The sequence below is a fragment of the Aethalodelphis obliquidens genome, unplaced genomic scaffold, assembly GCF_003676395.1.
Source record: "Aethalodelphis obliquidens isolate GAN/ISIS:26980383/991018 unplaced genomic scaffold, ASM367639v1 scaffold90, whole genome shotgun sequence".
In the NCBI taxonomy this organism is placed as follows: domain Eukaryota; kingdom Metazoa; phylum Chordata; class Mammalia; order Artiodactyla; family Delphinidae; genus Aethalodelphis; species Aethalodelphis obliquidens.
Genome location: NW_020838034.1, coordinates 933757 through 956723, shown reverse-complemented (window position 1 = coordinate 956723; position 22967 = coordinate 933757). Strand labels below are relative to the sequence as shown.

The following is a 22967-nucleotide window of genomic DNA, read 5'->3' as shown; positions in this document are numbered from 1 at the left end:
CCACCTATCTGGTATGTGTTAGGAATGAGAGTTTGGCTTGTGTTTGGAAAAGCAAACAGTCAAGGTCCTAAGCACCCAGCCATCAGCAGAACACAAAGTCCCTGTGATCCACCTCAGTCCCGCCCACTGCCCCATCTTCCAGCTGAAACTCAGATACCAGAAGGTGTGCAAACAGAGGAGGTGCTCTTCCGCACCAGTCAGATTCTGTTTTCTCCACTTCGGCCCACATCTACCCACTCAGTTCCATTTAAGAAACAGTTTCTATCTGTCTTTACTTTTACCACCAGTCTTGGTTAAACATCAGAAAAGAGACAAATTACACACTTCTCAGAAACTGGAATTTTATAAAAAGGCATTTTTCTCTTATATCCATAAAATGATATAATTTTTGCAAGTATAGAAATGTGTCATAAGTTATACAGAATGTTCCTTAATTACAGCTCATTGCAACTTGGTACTTTCCTCCCTCCCTAAAAAACGAGAGAGAACCAAAAAAATAATATATATATAACTGTATATATATATATATATATTTATATATATATATATATTTATATATTTATATTTATATAATATAGACAAACAAAATATGAAAAAAAATCATTTCCTCTTTGGTATAAAAATCAGACTCTCACCTTGAGAGACACACAAACAGACATGATGTTGGGTTTGTAAACCATGTGGCCTAAAGAATTTCCCTGTCAAGCTTTCCCCGCCCCCATCCCCTGCCCACCCCACCCTGCCTCAACGCAGCCCACCTCCAGTTCCCTTGGGACTCCCACATAGCCCACTCCCAGCTCCACACCATTCCTGAGTAACCCTCTCCACTACCAAAGACAAGGAAAAAGTTCTGCCCAAGACTGGTTTGGTAGCAACTAACTTGGGAGACACGTAATTTGGGGAAGTGCTTCCTAGGTGTAGATGATGGAGAGGAAGGACAGGCAAGCCGAAGCTCTGCTGTCCAGACCAAGCCAGGCACGGGGCAGCCGCCTCCTCTGCTTTTCCCCACCACTCAGTACAGGGACCCCACCAGATCCTGCCGCGTGCTGGGCCTGGAGCGGGTGGGACCTCTTTTACCAGAGGGAGAAGTAGAGGTCAGCTCCCCTTTAGCCTCATCTCATGGTGCTCAGCTTCCCCTTTTGGGCCACCTCAGGCGCAGGAAAACACCAACGAGGAGGGAGAAGGAAAGTCAGAACAGACTCTGCCAGTGAACTTGGGTCTAAATTTAAAATGAAAGAAAATGTTCTTAGGACTACATTTCACACCCAGCTTTAGGTCACTGAGAAGGACAGGGCCACTTTCCTAGGCTCCAGCCCAATACCAGCAGGACTTACGGAATCCAGGAGTTGCGTGTGCTGAGGAGGGGTAGCACTTCACTCTCAAGGTGAGGAAAGAGACAGGAGCAGACCCCTGTATACTCTCCCCGCACCCTGTGGCTGACAGGCACCTCCCTCCCTGGTCAGCCTCTCTGTCCCTCGTGGGCACCAGCCCCTCCCCAACCACTCCACATCTATCCAGCCTCCTCTTCCCCAGGAGAGTTAAGACACCAATCACAACATAAAAGTCATATAAAGGCCTCCTCCACTTGCCAAATAAAAAAGACAAAACCAAACTGGACACAAACACACATCAAGGAGAGACACACACACTGTGAGGGGCCGAGGGCCCCAGCAGGTCTCTGGCTTCCCGGCATGATACATTCTTGTGTAATTCAGGAACAGGGGCTCTGGGGCCCCTCTGGGGAGTGGGAGTAAAAAAATACAGAGATTACAGTCTCCCTGTGGGCTCCCAGGCAGGGCAGGGGCAGACACAATCTCTCACAGTTTTTTCTTCTGTTTTTGGTTCCACATCTGATCCCCCACTGGGGCTGGTCAGCCCCCGCTCTGCCCTTGGGGCCGGCCCCCTCCACCCTCCCAACTGCTAGGAGGGCCCTGGGCTGGGGATGCCCCAGCCACTCCTAGTGGGACCAGCAGGACAGAGTCTACCAGGGGAGATGGGATGAGGACCTGGGCAAGGAATGAGGACCCGCAGTTCCGAGATGCTGTCCTCTTGGTGGCCGGCCAGCCCTGCGTGAGCTGATCACCGGCAAGGGGCGTCCCCGTCCCAGCCGTCACCCCTTGAGGGGCTTGTCGGCCCCTCCGCTGGGGCTGCTGGCGCTGTCACTCTTCTTCCTGCGCAGGCTCTCAATCCAGCTGGAGCTGGAGCGGGTGGTGAAGCCAGAGAGCGCCAGGGAGCTGAGCCGCATGTTTTTGCCAGACATGATGAGCTCCCCGAAGCCCTCCTGGTGGGAGAAGGCGTAGCCGGAGCGCCGGGAACCCGTGCGACCCACCCGCCTCATGCAGCGGTGCTGGGCCTTCTGCTTCTTCCTCACCAGCTGGGTGTAGCGGACCTGGCGGGGGAGGCACGAGGGAAGGAGCCTCCGTCAGCGTGGCAGCGTCAGACACCACCTCAGGGAAGGGCCCCAGAGCGCCTGGGATGGGGCAGGCACGGGCACCTCCAAGACTGCCCAGGCTGTCTGAACCCAGGAAGGGCAGAGGACAACCGTCCACGCACTTAACAGAAACTGCAGCCACAGGCGTATTTAAGCCCAAGGGCTTTCGGACACACGAGCTCCATCCCCCAAAGCAGACAGGCTGGCCCCTCACCGTGTCTGAGAGATCCGGCTTCAGGTTCAGCCTGAGGAACCGAAAGGCGACCACAGGCATGATGCAGACGACTGTGGTGAGCACGATGGTCAGCCACACGGTGGGCTGGGCCAGGGTGTTCTGGGCATTACCTGGGAACAGAGGAGTCGGGGCCTTGGGAGTCACAAAGCAGGTGCAAGGGCAGCACCGCCCCGCTGAGTTCCCCATTTCTTTTTCTGGCAGCCCTACTTCCCCAGTCTCAAAACCTAAGTCATCCCTGGCTTCTCTTTCTCTCTGCTCTCCAAATATTTATCTCCAACTTGGACTCTAGCTCCAAACGCTGAAAACAACTTCAGACCTGTTTTGTTTTGTCTTTTTTTTTTTTCTTTTTTTGGCTGCACGACATGCAGGATCTTAGTTCCCCAACCAGGGATCGAACCCGCACCCCCTACAGTGCAAGCGCCAAATGATAACCACTGGACCGCCAGGGAAGTCCCCAGACCTACTTCTTTAACTGCCTTAACCTGACATCTCTGTTGAACATCTAACGGGCACCTCGGTTTCGCACGGCTGAAAGTGAACTACTGTTTCCTCCACCCCAATCTGCTCCACGTCTTCCCCAGCCCAGGAGATGCCACCACCCACTAAGCTGCTCCAAGTAAAAGCCCCGGAGTCACCCTGGTTCCTACCCCCACCATCTCAGGCCCCCATCCAATCTGCTGGCTCCATTTCCAAAATATCTATGGGATTCCACCACTTTTCACTCGACTCCAAGCCACCATCATTGTCACCTGGGTTACTGCTATAGCCTCCTAGCTGGTCTCCCCGTTACTACCTTTGCCCTCTACCTTTTATTATCCACAAAACAGTAAGAGTGATCCTGTAGAAACATAAATCAGTTTATGACATTTCCCTGCTCAAAACCCTCTGATGATGGCTTCCTATCACATTTAGATTAAAATTCAAAGTTCTTACTTTGACCTATAAAGGCTCTAATTACCTGGACTGATTCTCATCTCTGCCCTCCTGCCTCAGCCATACCTTCCAACCTCGTTTCCTTCACTCCCCCAGCTCCTCTGCTGCTGACGACCTCCCCACAAGCCCTCACCTAAGGCTTCCATATCACTGTTTCCTCTTCCTGGGCTCTTCCTGTCCAGAGAGGCACATGGCTCACTCCTTCCCTTTATTCAGATTTCTCTGTGCCAATGTCTCTTCCTCAAAAGGGCTTTGCTGATGACCCTTGTACCTTGATGCCATTCCCCACTCTCTCCTCAAAAAAAAAAAAAAAAAAAAAAAAGAGAGAGGCTCCTGGCAAGTCAAGTGCACACCTGACAGCCTGGCATTCTGATTCCTCAAATGGCCTGCCTTTCTAGCCTCTCTTCCACTGCTTCTCAAAGGGTATTCTTGTCCCACCCTAGCTGGAGCACTCTCTATTTCCTGGAAATAAACAGCCTTTTCACACTTCCAGCTCTCTGGCTTGGAATCTGGCTCCCCAGTCCTGGCTACACCCTCAGCAGCCTCTTCTGGGGGACTATCCCTGACCACCCCACAAACAGTCATTCTGCTGACCATGAAGCCTGCCACCCCTTCGCCTCCCTTGTAGCCTGGCAGGGCTGTTCTTCATTTTCATGGATACGGAGACCCTCTGAGGGCAGGGCCTGGGTCGGATACAACTAGATCCCGACAGCACCCTGCAGAATACCTGGCACATAAAGAGTGTTGAATAAATGCCTACCTACCCCATTAGTCCCAGAACAACTGTGATTCCTCACTGATGCAAGAGGAAGCCACAGGCACTCACCCACAAACCGGAATTGGTTTGGAAACATGTCGAAGAGCCCATTGCTGTGCATGGCAAAGAGGATAGCAAAGTAAACCGCCAGGCTGCCCCAGATGAAGAAGTGGTTGATGGCCGTCCAGTAGCCGGTATCCAGCCCAATCTGCGAAAAGCAGTTGTTACAGGCAGAAGGAACACCCCCCTCCGACAAACCCAGTCCCCCCTCCCAGGAACAGAACTGCAGTGCCCAGTGCACCCCAAGGACAGGAGCCCCACCCCTTCCAGAGGGGAGACCAGTTCCCGGACTGCCTCCTACCTGCACACTGACCACGATGACCAGCGAAGTGGCCACGGTGACCGCAAAGGACTGGTAGTCAGCCAGCTGGGTGCCATCATCGCGGGTGGCCTCAGCAAACGCCCCATAGGGGATGAAGAACATGAGCACAGATGTGTAGATGCCCTGGGCGATGCAGATGAAAAATTCCCGCTTGTTGAAGAGGAGGTTCAGCTGGCCTGGCTCGTACAGCTTAGGGTACTCCATGCTCCGCTGCTCCGGGACATCCTGTGTGCGGAGGGCCAGCGGCACAGGAAGTCTCAGAAGCTGCCGCTTTAACTCAGGAAGGCCAAGGGCAGACTCTGTCCCCCTGCCTCTTTTTTTCTAAATTCGACAGCTATATCCGACCTCAAGCCAGCTGCCCCCAATCCATCTTTTGTTCAGCAACCCAGGGGAGTTACAGGTCAGGTGTGGCTGAGAGGGAGAACCACCCACACCCTGACCAGCTCACAGAACTGCCTTCCCAGGGACCACAGGCAGTGGGCACAAGCCTACCACTAACAGATGGCTCCCTTGCAGCAACGTCTTTCTCCCCAGCCCGCCCGGTCATCCAACTCCCCCATACCTGATCGAAGACCCCCATAGCCAGGACTGGGAGGGAGGTATACACGATGTTATAAAGGGTGATGAAATACTGGTCATAGACGGTCTGGAAGGAGAACAGGGAGTGAGAGAGGAGTGAACATGCAGTCTTTCTTCACTACAAATCAGGCGGAGGAAGACAGCCGACGTGGCATATGTGGAGGCCTAAGGAATTTTCTGGAACTCCCTCTCCACTTCTTCAACAAGCATTTTTTAAAATGCATGCATCAGACAACAGCTAGGCCCTAAGGGGACCAAGTAATGAACAGGACAGATACAATCTCTGTCCTTAAGGAGCTTAAGGATTGGTAAGTTAGGGCAGTGGGGAGCTCACTACCTGGGCCGAGAAGCCGCAGAAGAAGCCAAACCAGAAGTGGACCATGGTGAAAGCGAAGTTCTTGTAAAAGAAATAGCAGAGGAACTTGCACATGCGCAGGTAGGACCAGCGCCCATGCACCAGCAGGAGGCGTTGCAGGAACTTGAACTGGGAGAAGGAGTAATCGGAGGCCAGGACAGCCTGGATCCCTTCCTGCCCACTGATGCCCACACCAATGTGAGCCGCTGCAGAGACAAGAGATGACAAGAGGATGAAGACAGCCACACCCTTCAGACTCATATCACATTTTGGCCCCCTCCCCCATCATTCCTCCCTGGGCCCCTCTCCCTTCCCCAGGGCCCAGCCGCCACACCTACGCAGTCCACTCACTTTTGATCATGCTGACATCGTTGGCTCCATCCCCGATGGCAAGGGTCACAGCCTTCTTGTACTTCTTAACCAGTTCCACCACTTGTGCCTTCTGCAAGGGGGTCACCCGGCAGCAGATGACAGCTTTGCAGGCACAGGCTGTCTCCAGAAACTCCAGCTCCATGTCTGCCTCTAACGCATGGGCCTGGGAACACAGAGTGCTGAGAGAGCCCCAGTCTTCTCCAGGAGAGACCTGGGGGTCAGCTCGTCCAAGTCCCTGTAAGACCGCAGCCCCCCGAAGTCCAGGGAAATGGGAACATGGTAAGATCTAAGAGCCGCTCTCTGAAAAGATACTGCCCAAGCGAAGGATGACGACACTTACCAGGCTGTGCCCGTTGATGACCAGGGCGTACTCCCCAGCCACGGCTTCCAGGACAGAAGTGAGCTTGGAAGAAGAAAGCTTCTCCTGGTAGGTGAAGCCGTTGCCTACAGTGCGGGACGAGTCCATCATCTTCTCCCGGGCTTTCCTGTGAAGGGGGAAACGAGACCGTGGTCTGCCAGGACAGGAGCAGGGATTCAAGCCCAATCGGGGAACCTCTGCCCGACCCCCAGGTACACTGCAGAGCATCTACCTGCCTCGGGCCTTTTTACCTGAGCTCCTCCCGCACTTCCAGGACTGTGTGGCCAGTGACGATGAACACCTCCGTCATGTCGTCTGTCAGCATCTTGCAGGAATAGCCAATGTTCACGGCCGTCTCTACCAAGAGAGATTGCAGGAGCTCTGGACAGGCCCCTGACAAGGTCAGCGCACTTGCCAGCCCCATGCCCCAGGCTCATGCAAGGACTCCACGGGGCTGTGTCCAGATGCAATCTCCTCGGCCCTGCTGGTTCTCACCTTGCTTGTCCCCTGTCAGCACCCAGATCTTGATGTTGGCCAGCGTCAGGAGGGCGATGGTCTCTGGAACCCCTTGCTGAAGCTTATCCTCAATGGCCGTGGCGCCCAGCAGCTGAAAATACCACAAGGGTCCCTGGGACGAGAGTCCAGGCACGACCCCTCCTTGCCCACCCTTGGCCCGTTCTGCGGCCCATACCATCATGTCGCTCTCAACCTCCTCGTAGACGCTGGCCAGCCGGTCCTCCCGGCTGTCCTGGGCCAGGCTGGCCTGGAGCCGTCTCTCGGCCCACTCCTCGTAGTACTCTTCATCCAGATCCTTGTAGGCCAGGACCAGGGTCCTCAGCCCTTCGCCTGCGTACTCCTGGAGAAGGAGTCAGGAGAGTCAGCCCCCAGCCCCTCCCACCACCCCGCGAGTAGCAGAACCACAGGGCTCCCTTCCTCATGCCTACATTCAGGTGGTCAGTGGTGGTGTTGAGGAGCTCTTGGGTGGAGTGGTGGAGTCTGTCCAGCAAGATGGTGTCAGCCCCTTTGCAGTACAGTCGGATCTTCCCCTCTGGATTCCGCACTATGGGTGGGGCGGGGGGGAGAACGTCCCAGAAGAATTCAGGCAGGTGAAGCCCCCCAACCTTAAAACATCAAGGGTCACCCAGTACACCTCACCCATCCCGGGTCTGCATGCTGCCCCTGAATGCCCCCTGCACCCCCGTCCCGGCCTCACCTATGACTGACATCCGTTTGCGGATGTTGTTAAAGTCCAGGATGGCCAGCAGCTGGTAGGTGATGGCTGTGCCCATCTCGTGGACAGTGATGGTCTTGGGTGTACGAGAGCGGAATACGAAACCAAAGTTCCTGGCTGCGGTGACCAGAGCCCCCTCGTCTGGCGACTGGGCTTTGTAGTACAGCTCCCCTGGGTGGGGAGGAAGAACACAGGTGGTGTCAGTGGCCCTATTCTCAGCCGAGTGTCCCGCCCAGGAAGCCCCAGGCAGCCACACTGCCGATTACAGCCCGAGCCCACAGGCACAAGTCAGGTGGGGGAGAACACAAGCCAGCTCCTCGGCTCACCGTCGTTTCTCTTTTTTTTTTTTAAGGCTGTGCTATGCGGCATGTGGGATCTTAGTTCCCTGACCAGGGCTCAAACCCGTGCCCCCTGCATTAGAAGCGTGGAGGCTTAACCACTAGACCTCCAGCGAAGTCCCTCACCTTCGTTCTTTTCTTCTGACATGACGGTGTGACACAGGGAAAGGAGGCGGAAGAACTCGTGCGTGTGTGGGTCCCCCATTTTGACAGCCTCCAAGAGGGTAGGGTCCCAAAATAAGAACTTCTTGTCAGCCAGAGGATTGAAGGAGAAGTTGACGGGTTCAGGCCTCTGCAGCAGGTAAGAGTGTGATCAGGAAAGGGTGGGTCACGAGGCTGCCTCCCAGGGAGGAGCTGTCCTCACCAAGATCCTGTCCACTGTGGACCTCAAGATTCCCACTTCTGCTACCAGCTCTTCCTTAGAACACCATTTCCTCCAAGCAGCTTCCATTTCCTGACCAGACAACACATCACTCCTAACCACACCAACCCTGCCCAGGCACCCTGTGTTTAACTGGCACAGACAATCACCATGGGGTCTGGACCTTACCTCTCCCAATTCAGCTTTGTGGCCCAGGACATCGAACACGTCACCTACACACAGCCAGGACAGAAGGAGGAGCACCGTCAGAGCTCGAGATCTCGCAGAGCAGGGGGAGAAGCCTCCAGCACAGGACCCCCACAGGCATCTGGAACCCGCAACCCTAGTCGCTGAGTGAATGTCACCCAGATTCACACGGCTGACTCAAAGGACAGGAGGCGCAGGCACCCTGGATCCTCAGAACCCCAGGACTGAAAGCCATGACACCCACTGCTCTCCATCCCCATCCACGCTCCAGCTCCCCCCCCAGGACAGCTCCAATTCCACACCCATGTCCCCAGGCCTCCCAGGCCCCTTCAGGTGCCTTTCACTCTTTAGGCCTGCACAACAGACAAAGCCTCACACACTGGCCATGGGGCCTGGGTTAGTAGAGAAATCAGTTAGGAGAGGGGCTTACTCTGCATAAAAGACCCCACACACCCTGCCCAAGCCATCCCAGCAGCTCAGCCACAAGGCCACTGCAGTGGGGCCACACTGGAAAGGCCATGGTCACATTCCAGAGACTCACAAGGGCCCTGGACAGCAACACAGGGAGAGTCTAGACTCCAGCAGGGCTGACAAGGTCCAACCTGGCTGGGGTGCCCAGGGGCCAGTGTCTTGGGCTTCTCTTCAAACAGCCTAGGATCTCCCCTACTGCCTGGAGCTGGGATCGGGGTGAGGGCACCAGCAGAGGAGAGGGGAAGCACTGTCAGTGTCTACCTCCTGACCCGGGGCGCAGAGCAGACCCTCTCAAGTCCCACAGACCCAGGTAGGAAAGAAGTAAAACCCAAACATCAAGACAATTGTGGGAGCCCCAGTAGCACAATCCTTCAGGCGAGACGCAAGCCCTCGGTCCCTGGAGGCGCAGCCATACCGTAGCTGCGGCCGTTGATGGAGCACTTGTTGAAGACCATGATGTTCTGGGTGAGGGTGCCTGTCTTGTCGGAGAAGATGTACTCCACCTGGCCCAGCTCCTCGTTCAGGGTGGTGGTGCGGGCCTCCGCGGGCGTCCGCTTCTTCATGCAGAACATCTTCTTGTCCCAGTTGATGAAGTAGCTGTGGCCCAGGCGGATGACCTCCACGCTGCACAGGGTATAGGAGGTGAGGCTGGGGGCAGGAAGGGGAGGGGGACCCCACCCCCACGGGCCTTTGCTGCAGGCCCTCCGCCTGGGGAGAAACAAGAACGGAGTGGATACCTGGGCAAGGACACCTGGGTGGGGGAGGGCAAGGAGAGCCTAAAGGTGGGGGTCCCCGACCCTGACCCTCTGACGCTCTCCAGACAAAAAAAGGTGCAAAGGGCCTGGGCAGGCGGGACAGACGGCACAGGCAGAGGAGAGGGGACTGCGGACAAGGCACTCGACCAGTTCTTACCTCAGGACTAATAATACAGAAACCATGCAGAGAAAACAAGAGAAAGTGCAAGAGGGAAGGAAGAGAAAAAAAAAAGAGAAAAAGAAATAATGAGGGTGCTGTGCGTGCCACAGGCACACAGACGTCCCTGCAGGGAGAGGAAACTGAGGAGGCCCTGGAGCCCGTGCCTTGCTGCCCGAACACAGGCGAGCGAGCTCCTTCCGCCCGGCTCTGGGCTGCACAACCTGACCTGGGGTGTTTGGGAAGAAGGCGGGGCAGACTGAGATGCTGACTCCAGAAGGAAGCGGGGCCTCAAGAGTCTGGGGAATAACACCAATTTACAACGGCACGGGGCTCTCGGCATCCCAAGGTGTATTCGCATCATCCTCTACTAGGCATTACCCTTGGGATTTGGACTGTTAGCATCTCAGAAAGGGCCCCATGTTTAGGTCCAGCACAGCCAAGCAATGGGGCCACATCTGGAACCCTGCTTCCAACCTGACTGAGGCTGCTGTCAGGATCCAGCTACCACACAAAAAATGAGCTGGCTGGAAATGCCTGAATGGCCTTTGCCCCACTCTGCTGATCACGCGTCCCCTCTCCACCCTCCCCGCAAACACACACTGTGACCTGATGACACTTAGAAACTTTCTCAGGCAGCTACCATAGGCTTAGAGTGAACTTGGATACAAAACAAAGTCAGCAAAGTCCAAAGGTGGGAAAAAAAAAAAATCAGATTGGAAACAAGAAAACCTTTAAATAGTAATGAAATACCAGAGTTGTGATGATAATGATGAACATGCTACCACCCGTTATTCGTACAGTAATTTAATTTTTAAAATGTATTTTCCAATTTTGTATCTTATATCAAAATGTCCCTATTAAGAGAATGAAACTTCTTCCCATTTTACATGAGAAAACCAAGGCCCTAAGGGACTGTGGATTTGCCTGAGGTCACGTGGCTACTGAGTAGGCAGGACTAAACCACAAGCCTTCTGAGTCTCCTCCTAATGCTCAAAAGCCCCTGTCCACTGTCCACCCTCAGCACAGAAACTCCTTATCTCCTACTCACTGTCAACAGCACTAGGACTCAGTGGCTAGTGGGGAGATCTGAGGACTATTTGGGGAATCTATGTGAACAAAAAACAACATATGGGAAGAGATCTGAGCATCTCTGCAAAGCATTTCCTCAAAAATGTTACAGGTTGGGAGTTCCCTGGCAGTCCAGTGGTTAGGACTCTGCGCTTTCACTGCCGAGGGCCTGGGTTTGATCCCTGGTCAGGGAACTAGGATCTCACAAGCCACGCAGCCAAAATAATAATAATAATAAAGTATACAATTTGATAAATTAAAAAAAGTCATAGGTTCTCTTATCTCAAGTGCAAGGCACTAAATACAAAAATATCTTCTCTCTTCTTGCCATTCTTTCTTCCTCCTGCCTCCCCCCGCCCTTCCTGTTCATTCTCCCTGTTAACATTCTCTTTCCTGCAAACATCCTAGATGTCCTCTTACTCCTATTCATGCTGTACGCCACTGCCAGCCAACACTTCCTAAAGCATTCTTTAGATTTTTTTTAAGAATCTTTTAATGGTTTACTAAGTAAAAGTCCACTGGCAAAGATTCAGGACCCTCCACAATAGGGAACAAGCTTATGTTTCCAGCTCTCTGTCTCACAGCCCCCCACTCACAGTCCATGATCCTGCCAAACTGTCCCAGGACCAACCATTCCAAGGTCCCTATCTCTGTGCCTTTGTTTCCAGCCCTCTCCTCCAGGCTCCACCTTCACCCATCCCTGCCACCATTCAAAGCTCAGTTCACCAGCAACCTCTTCAAAGATGTCCTCTCTGATTAACTATGTGGGGAGTAATGCTCTTCCAACCCTCATGGCACTTTGTGCCTCTGTGGTATCTCAGTGGGATGCATGGTAGCTCGGTGTCTTACACTGTTTGCATCTCTCCTCCCCTACCAGTTTGCTGCTTTTGAAGGAAGAGGCTGTATTACACATCAACTGTGTCCCCTTGCTTTACACATAAGGGTAACACTGAACGTGTTACAGCACTAGTTCCCATTTTGTTTTATAACACGTTCAGATTTATCTCCCTCTACTAGACTGAAGCTCCTGGAGGGAAGGAAATCCATTCTTAATACATCTTTGTATGTGCCACAGCACCTAGCATGCTTCTTTGCACAAAGTCTGCATGCGATAAATATGTGCTGAATAGATCAATATGGTTTTTATTCTAATACAATCCAAAGCACCAGGAAACTGTGGTGAAGTTTGCTTTGTACAAAAAGATAAACAGATAATATAAAATGTTCACAGCACAGGAAGGAGAGGACCCCAAGTTCCCTCTCGAGAATTTCATCTTCACAGAAGACAGAAGTTTGCCAAGGGACCACCTGAGCTCCCTGGAGAGACCCCAGAGCAGAGAGAGCACATACCTGACATAGAGCGATATGGGCACGACGGTGTTGAGGATGATGATGTAGGACCAGAAGGAGAGGAAGCCAGAGAAGAAGGCACTGTCCACCGCCTCATCCCAGGGCAGGTATACCTGGAAGCGTGTCCCAACCTCGTGCTCCCAGATGGCATTGCCAATGGCTAGGATCACCCCCATGCAGACCAGAAATCCAAAAATCTGCAGAGGAATGAGAAGCAGAGGCTAAGCTGCCACTTAGGAAGCCCTCAAAACCAAGTGCATCTCTGAAGGTCACCACTGGTACCCTGAGCCCTTGAAAGCTCAGGCATCTTTTCTTCTTTTTTTTTATAAATTTATTTATTATTTATTTATTTTTGGCTGCGTTGGGTCTTCGTTGCTGCGCACAGGCTTTCTCTATTTGTGGCGAGCAGGAGCTACTCTTCATTGTGGTGCACAGGCTTCTCATTGCGGTGGCTTCTCTTGTTGAGGAGGATGGGCTCTAGGCATGTGGGCTTCAGTAGCTGCGGCACGCAGACTCAGTAGTTGTGGCTCGCGGGGTTAGCTGCTCCGTGGCATGTGAGATCTTCCCGGACCAGGGCTCTAACCCGTGTCCCCTGCATTGGCAGGTGGATTCTCAACGACTGCGCCACCAGGGAAGCCCCTCAGGCATCTTTAAAATGGTGGCATGCTCTAGTGGGAAGCACCCAGAACTGGTGACAGGTTCTAGTCTGTCACTGACCATCACGTGGACCTTCTCTCACGATGTTTTCTCAACTGTATGCTGGGAGGGCTGAAACGGTTGTGTAGCTCCCACTCTGACATCCTAAAACATTTGGGAGACCTCAAAGATGGTAAGAGTGGGGGTGAGCTACTTTCAACATACCAAAGCAGCTTATTAGAAATCACCCATTTACCGGAGCTAAGCCTCTACAAGCTAACGAAAATGCCGGGACTTGCCTGGTGGTCCAGTGGCTAAGGCTCCACGCTCCCATCGCAGGGGGCCTGGGTTAAATCCCTGGTCAGGGAACTAGATCCCACATGCCACAACTAAGAGTTCTCATGTTGCAACTAAAGGTCCCACATGCGATAGCTAAGACCCAGTGCAGCCATAAATAAATAAATAAATATTTTTTTTTAAAATGCCAAGTTTCTGTAATGTTCATTATCTTATACAGATTGCCAAAAAAAGTCTTTTAACCAAGACACAAATTATGTCTTCATAAATGTAGATTTCTTAATAGTCAAAAAACTTATAAAGCTTGGAGTCCTTGAAGAAGGATCATAAGAAAGTTTTGGTGGTTTAAAAGAAAAAAATTGAGACCATTGCGTGATTTCAGACATCTATCTTCAAAGCTGCCTCCACTCTGGATGCTCTGAAGCAAAGCAGGAACCATCCGGATGCCCAAGGACTACCAGGGGGCGATGCAAGCCTTGGCCTGACAGCCTCTCAGACTGGGGTTTCTGCAAACCCTTCAAGGCCAGGGAGGAAACTGTCTCACCAGAGGCTGACCCCAGTTTTTGCAAGCTGGCGTGTGGGGGGCAGGCAGCAGGCAGTGGGAGCACAAGAAGGGGAGGAGAGCCCAACAAGGAGCTCAAATTTCTAGTCAAACAAGAGAAGGATTCAGGAATTGCCAAAAACTAAAACAGAAACTTTTCCTTTGGGATCCTTTGCTCTTGGAAGTCAGGGGAAAAGACCCTGCTATCCATCCTCCAAATGGAAATTTTTCTTTTAATTCGCTCTCCATCCCCATGAAGGCCTCCTTGTCCCTGGCAAAGCAAACAGAAGGTCACATGCTACACTAAGTCACCATCATAACTGGAATCCAGAGAAGGGAAGATCTGTTTTAACTTTCTTTAAGTTGTTGATTCATGCACGTTCCTAAGGTTTTTTAAATAACATCTTCCAAGTCCAAAAAGAGCCTGAAATAAACAGTCTTTGAGTGGTTGACCTGCCAGTGGCTTTAAAAGCTAAAACCTGAAGGCTGACTACTGACCAGAGAGGAGAGATGGAAGTAAAGGGACCCGCCCAGGGAGAACCAGAAGGGCAGAGGCAGGAACCACATGTGGGAAGCCTTACCCAGAGCACCAGTGTATTCATTAGGCGATCAATACTTGTTCTCTTGAATTTTGTCCTGCCGCTGTTCTGCATCAACTTAGTGTCAGGACCTAGAAAGGAATGCAAAGGGCTGGGAAAGCCAAATAACAAATCTGCCTCTGGGCTTCTGCCCCGGTCCGCAGACTACAGGACATCAGGGTGGAAGAGAGACACTGGCTGGATGAGAAGCTTGGATCCGGGGCCCACTCAGCCTCCTCCCACATTCCTGCGGGAGGGTGAAGGCAGCAACTCTCGCCCTTCTTTCTTTGGGCCCTAGGAGGCTCACCTGCGAAGATGACCAGCCCGAAGCACCATTCGGTGTTTCGCAGCACGCAGCCCCGCAGCAGCATGTTCTGGTTGCTCAGGGGGAACTTGTTCTCCTTCCAGTAGAGGGTTCCGCTGAATTTGTCCAGCTTATTGTTGGGAGGTTCGCAGATCACTTCACCTGAACAGAAGACAAGAGTGCCCCCGTTCAAGGTGCAGTCTGTAGCTTAACCCCAAGACAGCAACACAGAAAAAGAAGCTGCAGGGAGATGGTGTTAGGATGTGAGCCCATCACACACTGCTGGTGGGAGTGTGAACTGATGCAACTTTCTGGGAAAGGAATGAAGCAGCATGAACTCCTATTAAAAGTACACATATCCTCAGACCCAGTAATCCCACTTTGGGGACTCATTCTACAGAAATGATAGCATAGGGCTTCCCTGGTGGCGCAGTGGTTAAGAATCCGCCTGCCAATGCAGGGGACACGGGTTCGAGTCCTGGTCCAGGAAGATCCCACATGCCACAGGGCAACTAAGCCCATGCGCCACAACTACTGAGCCTGCGTGCCACAACTACTGAGCCCACGTGCCACAACTACTGAAGCCCATGCGCCTGGGCTCTACAACAAGAGAACCCACCCCAATGAGAAGCTCGTGCACCGCAACGAAGAGTAGCTCCCCCTCACTGCAACTAGAGAAAGCCTGCGTGCAGCAACGAAGACCCAACACAGCCAAATTTAAAAAAAAAAAAATGATAGCATAGCTCAAAACAATTTTATTGAAGCATTATTTGAAGAGCAAAAGACTGGAAACAACTGAATAGTCAGGGGAGAGCTGAACAAATTACAATACATCAATTCTATGAAACATTATAGGGTTATGAAAAAGAATGATGTAAATTTCTTTACATAGTGACGTGATAAGATACTTATGATGAATTTAATAAGTACAGAAAGGCGGTTGCAGAGATTTTAGTACAGTATGATCCCATTGATTTATGCTCACGTGTCTGTATAAACAGAGAGAAGTGTGGATGAATACACACTAAACTGCCAGTTAACGTGACTACCTAAGGAGACTAGAATTGGAGGGAAGGACGACTTTTTCTTATACATGCTACATAGTTTGTCTTGTTAGAAGGAGCATATATCATTATTCTGAGACAAATAAGAAATAAGAATAAGTTGAATTTCAACATGTACAGCAAGGAGGGAGCTATCAGCCATGAGGATCTCTTGAAATGACCATCAATTCACAAGTAAAGGATAGCCACCTGGCATTCCTGACACCCCTGCCCCCCAAAAACCCAAAAAAGTCCAGAGCGGTGCATAATCACAGGAACAAGAAGCCAAAAAGAGAAGGCACAATTTAAACCCCCAAACCCACCCACCTCCTCTACCTGAAAGCTGCTTCTCCAAAATTACTCACCATCAAACTTGGCAAGCTTACTGATGTCTCCCAATTCCGAGGTGACTGGAATCGCCTGCCGTACTTTCATGTTGGTCTCTCTGGAAGGACAGTGTCCCTGAGGCCTGGTTCCCTTCCCTTCCTCTAGACTCTACCTGGGGGCACCTGACCATGGAGGACCACCACCCCACCCCCTGCAGGCATTACTAGGTAGGTAATTGTTTTACACACCCCAAAGGCTTTCTTACCCATCAATTTTCCAAAAGGTACAGAGCCCAGACCTGGGAACCTCTTTCAAAAACAAGCTTGTTACCCCAAAGGAGGCAGAAGGAGATGTGTGACACTGAGCATGTGACTTACCCATCGAGTTCTGCTGTCTCTATGTAACACAGCCCATGGGGCTCACTGCTGGAAAGGAGGAGGAGATCCGCCTAGAAAGAAAACCTAGTGAGAAGGCCAAAGACCCAATCCTCCACCCGCAATGGACTCTTTGATGATCCCTCCTTCCACTAAGCACTCTTGGTTTGCTTAGTCCCAAGCATGTGAATGGCTAGAAAGGAGGCATATTAATATGACACGGAAGCTTCCCACTCAAGAAAGTTTCCTCCCATATGTGTTTAAGAGGCAATAGTCAATCAGGAAAGACTCATCCCTTTCTGCCAAAGTAAAGGGAGAGCACTGTAGGCCTAGAGGGGCACCTTGTCCCTTACCGCCACAAACTGGTTATTTTCTAGCTTGATAATATCACCAACACAGACATTCATCCACTGCTCTTGCTGGAGGCTGAGGCAATGAGAAGATAGAGAAGAGGCTGTCAGTAGCTAGAAAAGTTCCCAGGGGACCCCTTTCTTCCCCAAGGCCCTCAGTCTCCAACAGGCACTCACATTCCATTGATCAGCACCTGAGACTGACGGTTATTCACCTGGTTATCACTCTTGTGGCGGAACTGAAGAGAGGAAAGAAAGGTAAGACACCTTCTCCCGCTCCGAGGGACTTAGATGATCAGTGGAATGCAGAGCATGCTGGGTACTACCTTGTCTACACCTATTCACAGGTCTACTCTCTCCCTGACTCCCCCTCCCTACTCTTGGCCAAGATATCATGGATCTAGCTGGACCAGGTAAGGAATGGCAAGGTCACTGAGGAATTGTGCTGGGTGGAGGAAAGTGAGTTGTGGGGTGGGGGGTGGGAAAAAGGTATAAGAATGAAAACAACTCACATAGTCATCAGTGGCGTCTTTAACAGCTGTGATTGTGAGGACAAGAACCAAAGGCACAATGGTGGTGAACCAGGAGAGGGAGGAGATCTGTGGGATCAACTGAAAAAAGGAAAGAAAAGGCATGCTTCCGAGGCCCCGTCCTCGTTTCCCCTAGACCTTTCTCTTCCTTGACTTTATATCGCTTTGTGAGTTGCAAAGGGTTTACCGCAGGTCACTTACCTGCAGAATGAGAAGGAACAGGAAGTAGGTATTGGCAACTTCCTGGAACTGCTCAAAGAGGTTGACAGGCAGGAAGGTGAGAATATTGTACTTGGAGGTCTTGATGCAGTTACTCTGTGGCAGTGGGAGAAAAGATAATGAGGCAGCCTCCAACCCCAACCCAGAATGAGACTGAGGCTGCCTCCTCCGTCCACACTTTCCAAACCTCTGTCCCCAAAAGCCAGTGACCAGAGGTGTGGGAGGGCGAAAGAGGAGGAGGGAAGAGAGTCTCACGGGGTCAATGTATCCTGCTTCACTGACAGGTGAAGGCCATGAAAAATTCAGCACACAGCAGGTGGAGAGTGGCGAGGAGGCTGCCTTCCCCTCCCTCAAGCACTCTCCCAGCAGTCAGCCCTGTGTCCCAGCCTAGGACAGAGGGGATGCACCTTTCCCCTTTCTGACTCAGGAGGAGAGCACAGGTGGTCTAGAGCCACTTACCGCATACTGGAATCTCTCATTGTATTCTCGGTCATTGGCCCGCGCCCTCCTTTCTTCTTCTGCAACAGAATGATGCTGCAGTCAGGAGCAAACTGAGGTCTGGCCCAACACCTTGTCAGGCCCACCCCACTCTATGGGTTTTCCACTGAGGGGCCTTGGTTCCTTCCACAGCACACAGTTTTTAAGGAGTTAGCACCACACCTGAGGTGCCACTAAATTCTTCCCTCTAGTCCACCTCTCACCACCAGCCTGACCACTGGGCTCTGCAGGTATTACATTCTCAGGACAAGATGCCTTCTCCTTTCCTCACCAACAACCATCAAGGTCTTCCACTGGGGGGACACTCAGTTTCTCTCCCCCATCCCTTTAATTAATGCTGTAGGAATTAACGGCATTGGGTATCTCCAGAGGAACAGTAGCTGAAGACACTAAGCTTCCTTCTCCTGGAAACCCCTGCAGATCAAGCCACGGTACTGCCCTCCTCCTAACCTAGTGGGTGGGGTGGGTGGCAAGACAGAGGGTCACTGTGCCCTGGAACTGCTCTGCGGCAGCATCCCAGCCCCACGTGCAGTCCCCCCTACAGAAGCCTCTGCTTGTCACATGTCATCAGCAGCGGCTTCTGACTGGCCCACAATGACATCATCTTATTTCAAAGCTCATCTTCAGTATGAGCTGAAGGGGGCTGGTCAGGGATATGGGTCATGCAGACTGAGACAGAAATGAAAGAGGGAGGAATGGGATGTAGTTGAAGCAGTTGCTCTCTAACCGTAACCTTTCTTGTGCCATCTGCACATATCTCCCCTAAAAAACACATCTGTCACTGAGTGACAAATGAACTACACCTATTCTGAACACCCACAGATCTGGGACTGCAGGCACCAAGTTCAGGTCCCAGAATATGGGGCTGTCCTAGGAAGTGTTCTCCAGCCCATCTCCCGTGGTCAGGACCATAGGCTGAAAAAGGGGGTACCCTGGTTAGGCAGTAAACATAATGCAAACCGGTCCTGGAGCCAAAGGCAGCATTCCAGACGCCTTCCCTCACCCCCTCCCAAGCCCCCTGCAGAGCACACTGCAGTAACAAAAACCTCAGACCGAAGCATCCTCTGCCTACCCAGAGTGCTCCTTCCCTGCGTGGTCACTTTACTCCCAAAACTTCCCCAGAGGGGACCCCTCAGGCTGAGTGACTGTGCAGTCACCAAAGACCATGCAAAAGGAGAGGCAGGGACCAAACGCTTCGGAGTCAGGATCTCTGAGTCTGCAGAGGACAAGGGAAGGCTGGGGGAGGCCGGGGACAAGCGAATGTGAGGGAGGAAGGGGGTAAAGTACGGGCTCGGGAGAGCTGCCAGTCGCTGCCTCCTGTTACCTGTCCCCCAAGAGGGCTTCTTTCGGCTCCAGGAGGGGGGAGCCCCGGCCCGGGCCCACTTCTCGGGCATCTCCTTGGGGACCGTCATGATCCCAGTTTGAGCGGGGGAAGGGCGGGCTGTCTGTCGGTCTGTCCTCGGCCTCAGCGGCTCCGATGGGGCGGCCCCCCACGGAGGCACCGGAGCTGCGGCAGCTCAGAGTGGAGCCCCGGCCGTGTGGTGCGCGCCCCACCTGCAGCCCCGGCCATCCTCCCGGCCGCCCGCACCCAGCGACGCCGCGCGCTCTGCTGCGCCACCGCCGCCCCCGATGTCCCCCGCGGACGCCAGCGCGCTCTGAGTGGCCCCGGACACGACTTGCACTCCCTGGGCTCCGCCCCCGCCCGCTCCCCCGACTGCAGGGGTAGCAGCCTGCCAGCGCGCCGCGTAGGCGAAAGCCAGCACGGAGTCCCGCCTCCCTCGGCCCGGCCAATGCGGGTGAGGGGACTGCCAGCGTTGTCCGGGGCAACCGCTTTCATCCCACCGCCTCCCACCCCCACCCCCGCCCTCAGGAAAACAAGGAGGACCTGGCCTTGGATGGGAAAATGAGGGGAGGAAACGAAGTGCGAGGACGGAGAGGAGATGGTGGGAACACAACACCCCGGGCTCCCCAGACCACAGAATAGGAGCTCCAGGTGCCCCAAGATAAGAGTCTATGTGTTTGGGGGTGAGGGGCAGGCACTCAGCACCCTCCTGGGGAAGAACCCAGCTTAGGGAATCAAGGCGAAGAATTCGGTTTCCTAAGGCTCCCCCCAGGATGGATAGGGGCTGCAATCTACCCTCCTTCAGGCTCATTACCTGTCGTCCCTCTTCCTTTGCTCCCTGAGTCATAATAACACCCACTCTTGATGGTCCCAGGGATTCCCCCCGACCCCGCCTCCTGCCTGTCTTACCTGGGGGGCGCTTTTTTGCACACAGTGCCATCTCACCCAGCAAGGTCCCAGCAATCCCATGGGAGACCCTGCAGGAACGTGACATATGCGTGAGGTCAGGAAACTGAGGGTAACCTTCATTCCCCTTTTCAGACTCCTCCTGAGGGTTTTCTTCCCCAGTTCTGACCTTGCCCCTCTCCCAGCCTTCCCCACTAACTCCACAGCAACACTCTGCTCTTACTGCCCTGATAGGTCCCTGAGAAAGAAGAGGGAACTTCCCCACCACCTCCCCCAATGCCTCTGCCTTGGATAACATGAGGTGACTGACCGTTTACAAAAACCAAGACCTGCTGGGAAAGGAAGGGGGCAAAGAGAAGAGGCCAGATATTGACAGGAGGGGCACAGCTCTCAAGGTACCCATCCCAGGGACAACGGATGCCCCATGTGCCCTCCTGGTGGCAGTGAGTGGGTGCCTGTGTTTACTGGAAAGCAGAATTTCCACTAAAGGGTGGGGTTGAGGGAACATGAGCCAGGAAACACCTGGCAGAGCATCAGGAAACAGGGTGGGCAGGCCCCACCCTTCTCAAAAAGCTTATAATCTTCCCATCCCCCCCCATTACTGGGGCTTCCATTATCACCTCCTCCAGGGGAGCTCACTTTAGAGGCCTGGCCTTCACTTCCTGCACACAGTCCCCAAACCACTTCCTCTCAGTCTGGGTTAGCCGCCCTTCTGGGCCAGCAAAGGGGTCTTTTCAACCCTGCTGGGGAGTCATCCCTATCTCTCTCTCTCTCACCCCAAGCCTAGTCCAGTCAGTCTGGCACTGGGTGAAAGCTCAGGGAGCATCAGTCAGATGGACCTCTGCTTCTTTCTATCTCCCCATGTCCTTCCTTTCCCCCAAAAAGGTAAAAGCCCTGGCCTATAAGACAGGGTCACAGAGCCTCATCCCAGCTTAGCTCAAAGGAAGCTGCCAGCCAGGTCCTGGGTCCTCTTGTCCACCTCCTCTTTCTTTGTCTGGGTGGAAAGCCTTCCTACCCCTTGGTTCCCCTGTCTCCAGCCTCCTGGGAACACCCTGCCAGCCTGTCAACCCTAAGAGATACTAATTGTCTGTCTGCCCAGCCTCTATAATTACACACTATGGCCAAGGCCCTGTCACCCACACCAATTCTTCGTTCACTAAGCCGGACTCCCTTCCTGAACCCCAGTCAGGCATATACCTAGAGCCAGAAGTCCTTTTCCTCTCTGACCCTCCCCAACCCTGGCAACCAAGGGAAGAAGAAAAACCTCATCCACGTTTTCGAGATGCCAAGCCTTCCTACAGGGCCCCCAGCCAGGGTCTCCACCCAGTCTAGGGTCTGAGTCATAGGAGGGTGGGGCATGGAGAGGGTAAAAGAGAGGATGCAAGGGTGGGCATCACAAGTTCCACAGCCAGCCCCACCCTCAGGGAGGGAGGCAATCAAAAAACACTATCAGCCTGAAGATCTGGGTTTGACTCCTATGAAAGAAAGAGTTAATGAAGGAGCCGCACAGGCTGTCAGGAGTCTGGACACCTACCAGGAAAGTTGTTTTACCTCTAAGACCCTGGGGAGACTGAAAGCTGGCTGGCCCCAGACTTCATCCCCTCTGGGGTGCCATAATAGGGAAGGAAAGGGAGGGGTGAGACCTGGGAACAGGGACCCTCTCTCACTTCTCCTTCCCAGTCTCACACAGCCTGGGTTTTCTGAGCCCAGGCCCATTAGCCACGTGGCTCTGCCCCGTCACCCTGCCCCAGCCCCCTCTGCAGCCACATTTGGGATAAAAATAGCCAGCTCTGGGAAGAAGGCAATGCTCCATGGAGGAAAACGGCTCCTCCTCTAGGCCTGGCCCCTGCTCCCCTCCAGCCCAAACCCAGGAAGCCTGACCCCTTCTTTTAGAGGAAGCTGGCAGGGATATTTATGGGCAGGTCAGGGAAACAGAAGAGAATGGAATCGAAGACCCCCGGCTCCCTTGCCACCAACGCCTGGCCACTTTCCATGGCCAAGGACAGAACCCAGGACTCTCCCCCAGCTCTGGACTCCCAGAGCTAGCACCTCGCCTTGCACCCTTGGTCTTCCTCATGCACAGAGACCTCCACTTTACAGAGACAACGCCTACCACCCCCAAACTCCCTTCTCCAGGCACCCAAACCCTCGGACCCCAGGTACTCCCCTCACCCCCACGACTCTGGCCGGTTCTCCCCTCTCCGCTGCTCCATAAGCTTCTCCTCCACACTCCCGCGCCCCTTTGCTGGTCTCCACGCGCCCCTTCAGCACCCCACCCTCCCATCCTGCGGACGGCCTCCCGAATCTCCCCCACCCTTAGGCACCCAACACCATCTTCTCTCCAATCATCCACTCCCCCTCCTCCGTCTCACCGCAGCTCCGACTCCCTGTCCCCTGTCCTCCCCTGCCCACACCCCCCGCCCCGGCCCCTCCAGTCCCGAGTCCGCGTCCGCAGCAGCATCTCCCCCTGCCCTCCCGGCCCCGCGCTCCTGGGCTGCTACCCCCGCCTTGCCAAACCTCACCTCAGCGCTCAGCGCTCGGCGCCCGCCCCGGCGGCCACGTCCTGCCCATGCCGGGGGCTGGGGCGGGGGGCGCTCGGCTCAGCTCCCCGCGGGCTCCCGCCCCCCCAGCTGCAGCCCCTCTCCCCCCAGGGCCTCGGCCCGCTACTTTGTGTCAGTT

The 22967-nt window shown here is 53.5% G+C and overlaps 1 protein-coding gene across 5 annotated transcripts; it reads right to left on the bottom strand.

Annotated features, from left to right (window-relative positions):
• Nucleotides 1–324: 324 nt before the first annotated feature.
• ATP8B2 (ATPase phospholipid transporting 8B2) lies at nucleotides 325–22967 on the bottom strand. Of its 5 annotated transcripts, XM_027094995.1 has the most exons (29): nucleotides 22811–22967; nucleotides 20292–20359; nucleotides 19365–19547; nucleotides 18002–18060; nucleotides 17525–17638; nucleotides 17306–17404; nucleotides 16971–17032; nucleotides 16797–16869; nucleotides 16447–16517; nucleotides 16108–16187; nucleotides 14703–14861; nucleotides 14399–14487; nucleotides 12344–12540; nucleotides 9426–9634; nucleotides 8522–8565; nucleotides 8098–8263; nucleotides 7616–7804; nucleotides 7347–7462; nucleotides 7094–7258; nucleotides 6898–7009; nucleotides 6654–6759; nucleotides 6385–6529; nucleotides 6024–6207; nucleotides 5655–5878; nucleotides 5301–5384; nucleotides 4718–4963; nucleotides 4426–4564; nucleotides 2646–2776; nucleotides 325–2389 (listed from the first exon to the last, which is right to left on the bottom strand). In XM_027094995.1, the coding sequence occupies exons 2-29, from the start codon at nucleotides 20320–20322 to the stop codon at nucleotides 2111–2113; spliced, it is 3756 nt and encodes a 1251-aa protein (XP_026950796.1). In that variant the 5' UTR covers nucleotides 20323–20359; nucleotides 22811–22967; the 3' UTR covers nucleotides 325–2110. The 5 variants fall into 5 exon arrangements, with proteins under 5 accessions (XP_026950796.1, XP_026950801.1, XP_026950797.1 ...); XM_027094996.1 differs by lacking the exon at nucleotides 17525–17638 and having other exon boundaries at nucleotides 1834–2389; XM_027094997.1 differs by lacking the exon at nucleotides 19365–19547 and having other exon boundaries at nucleotides 1834–2389.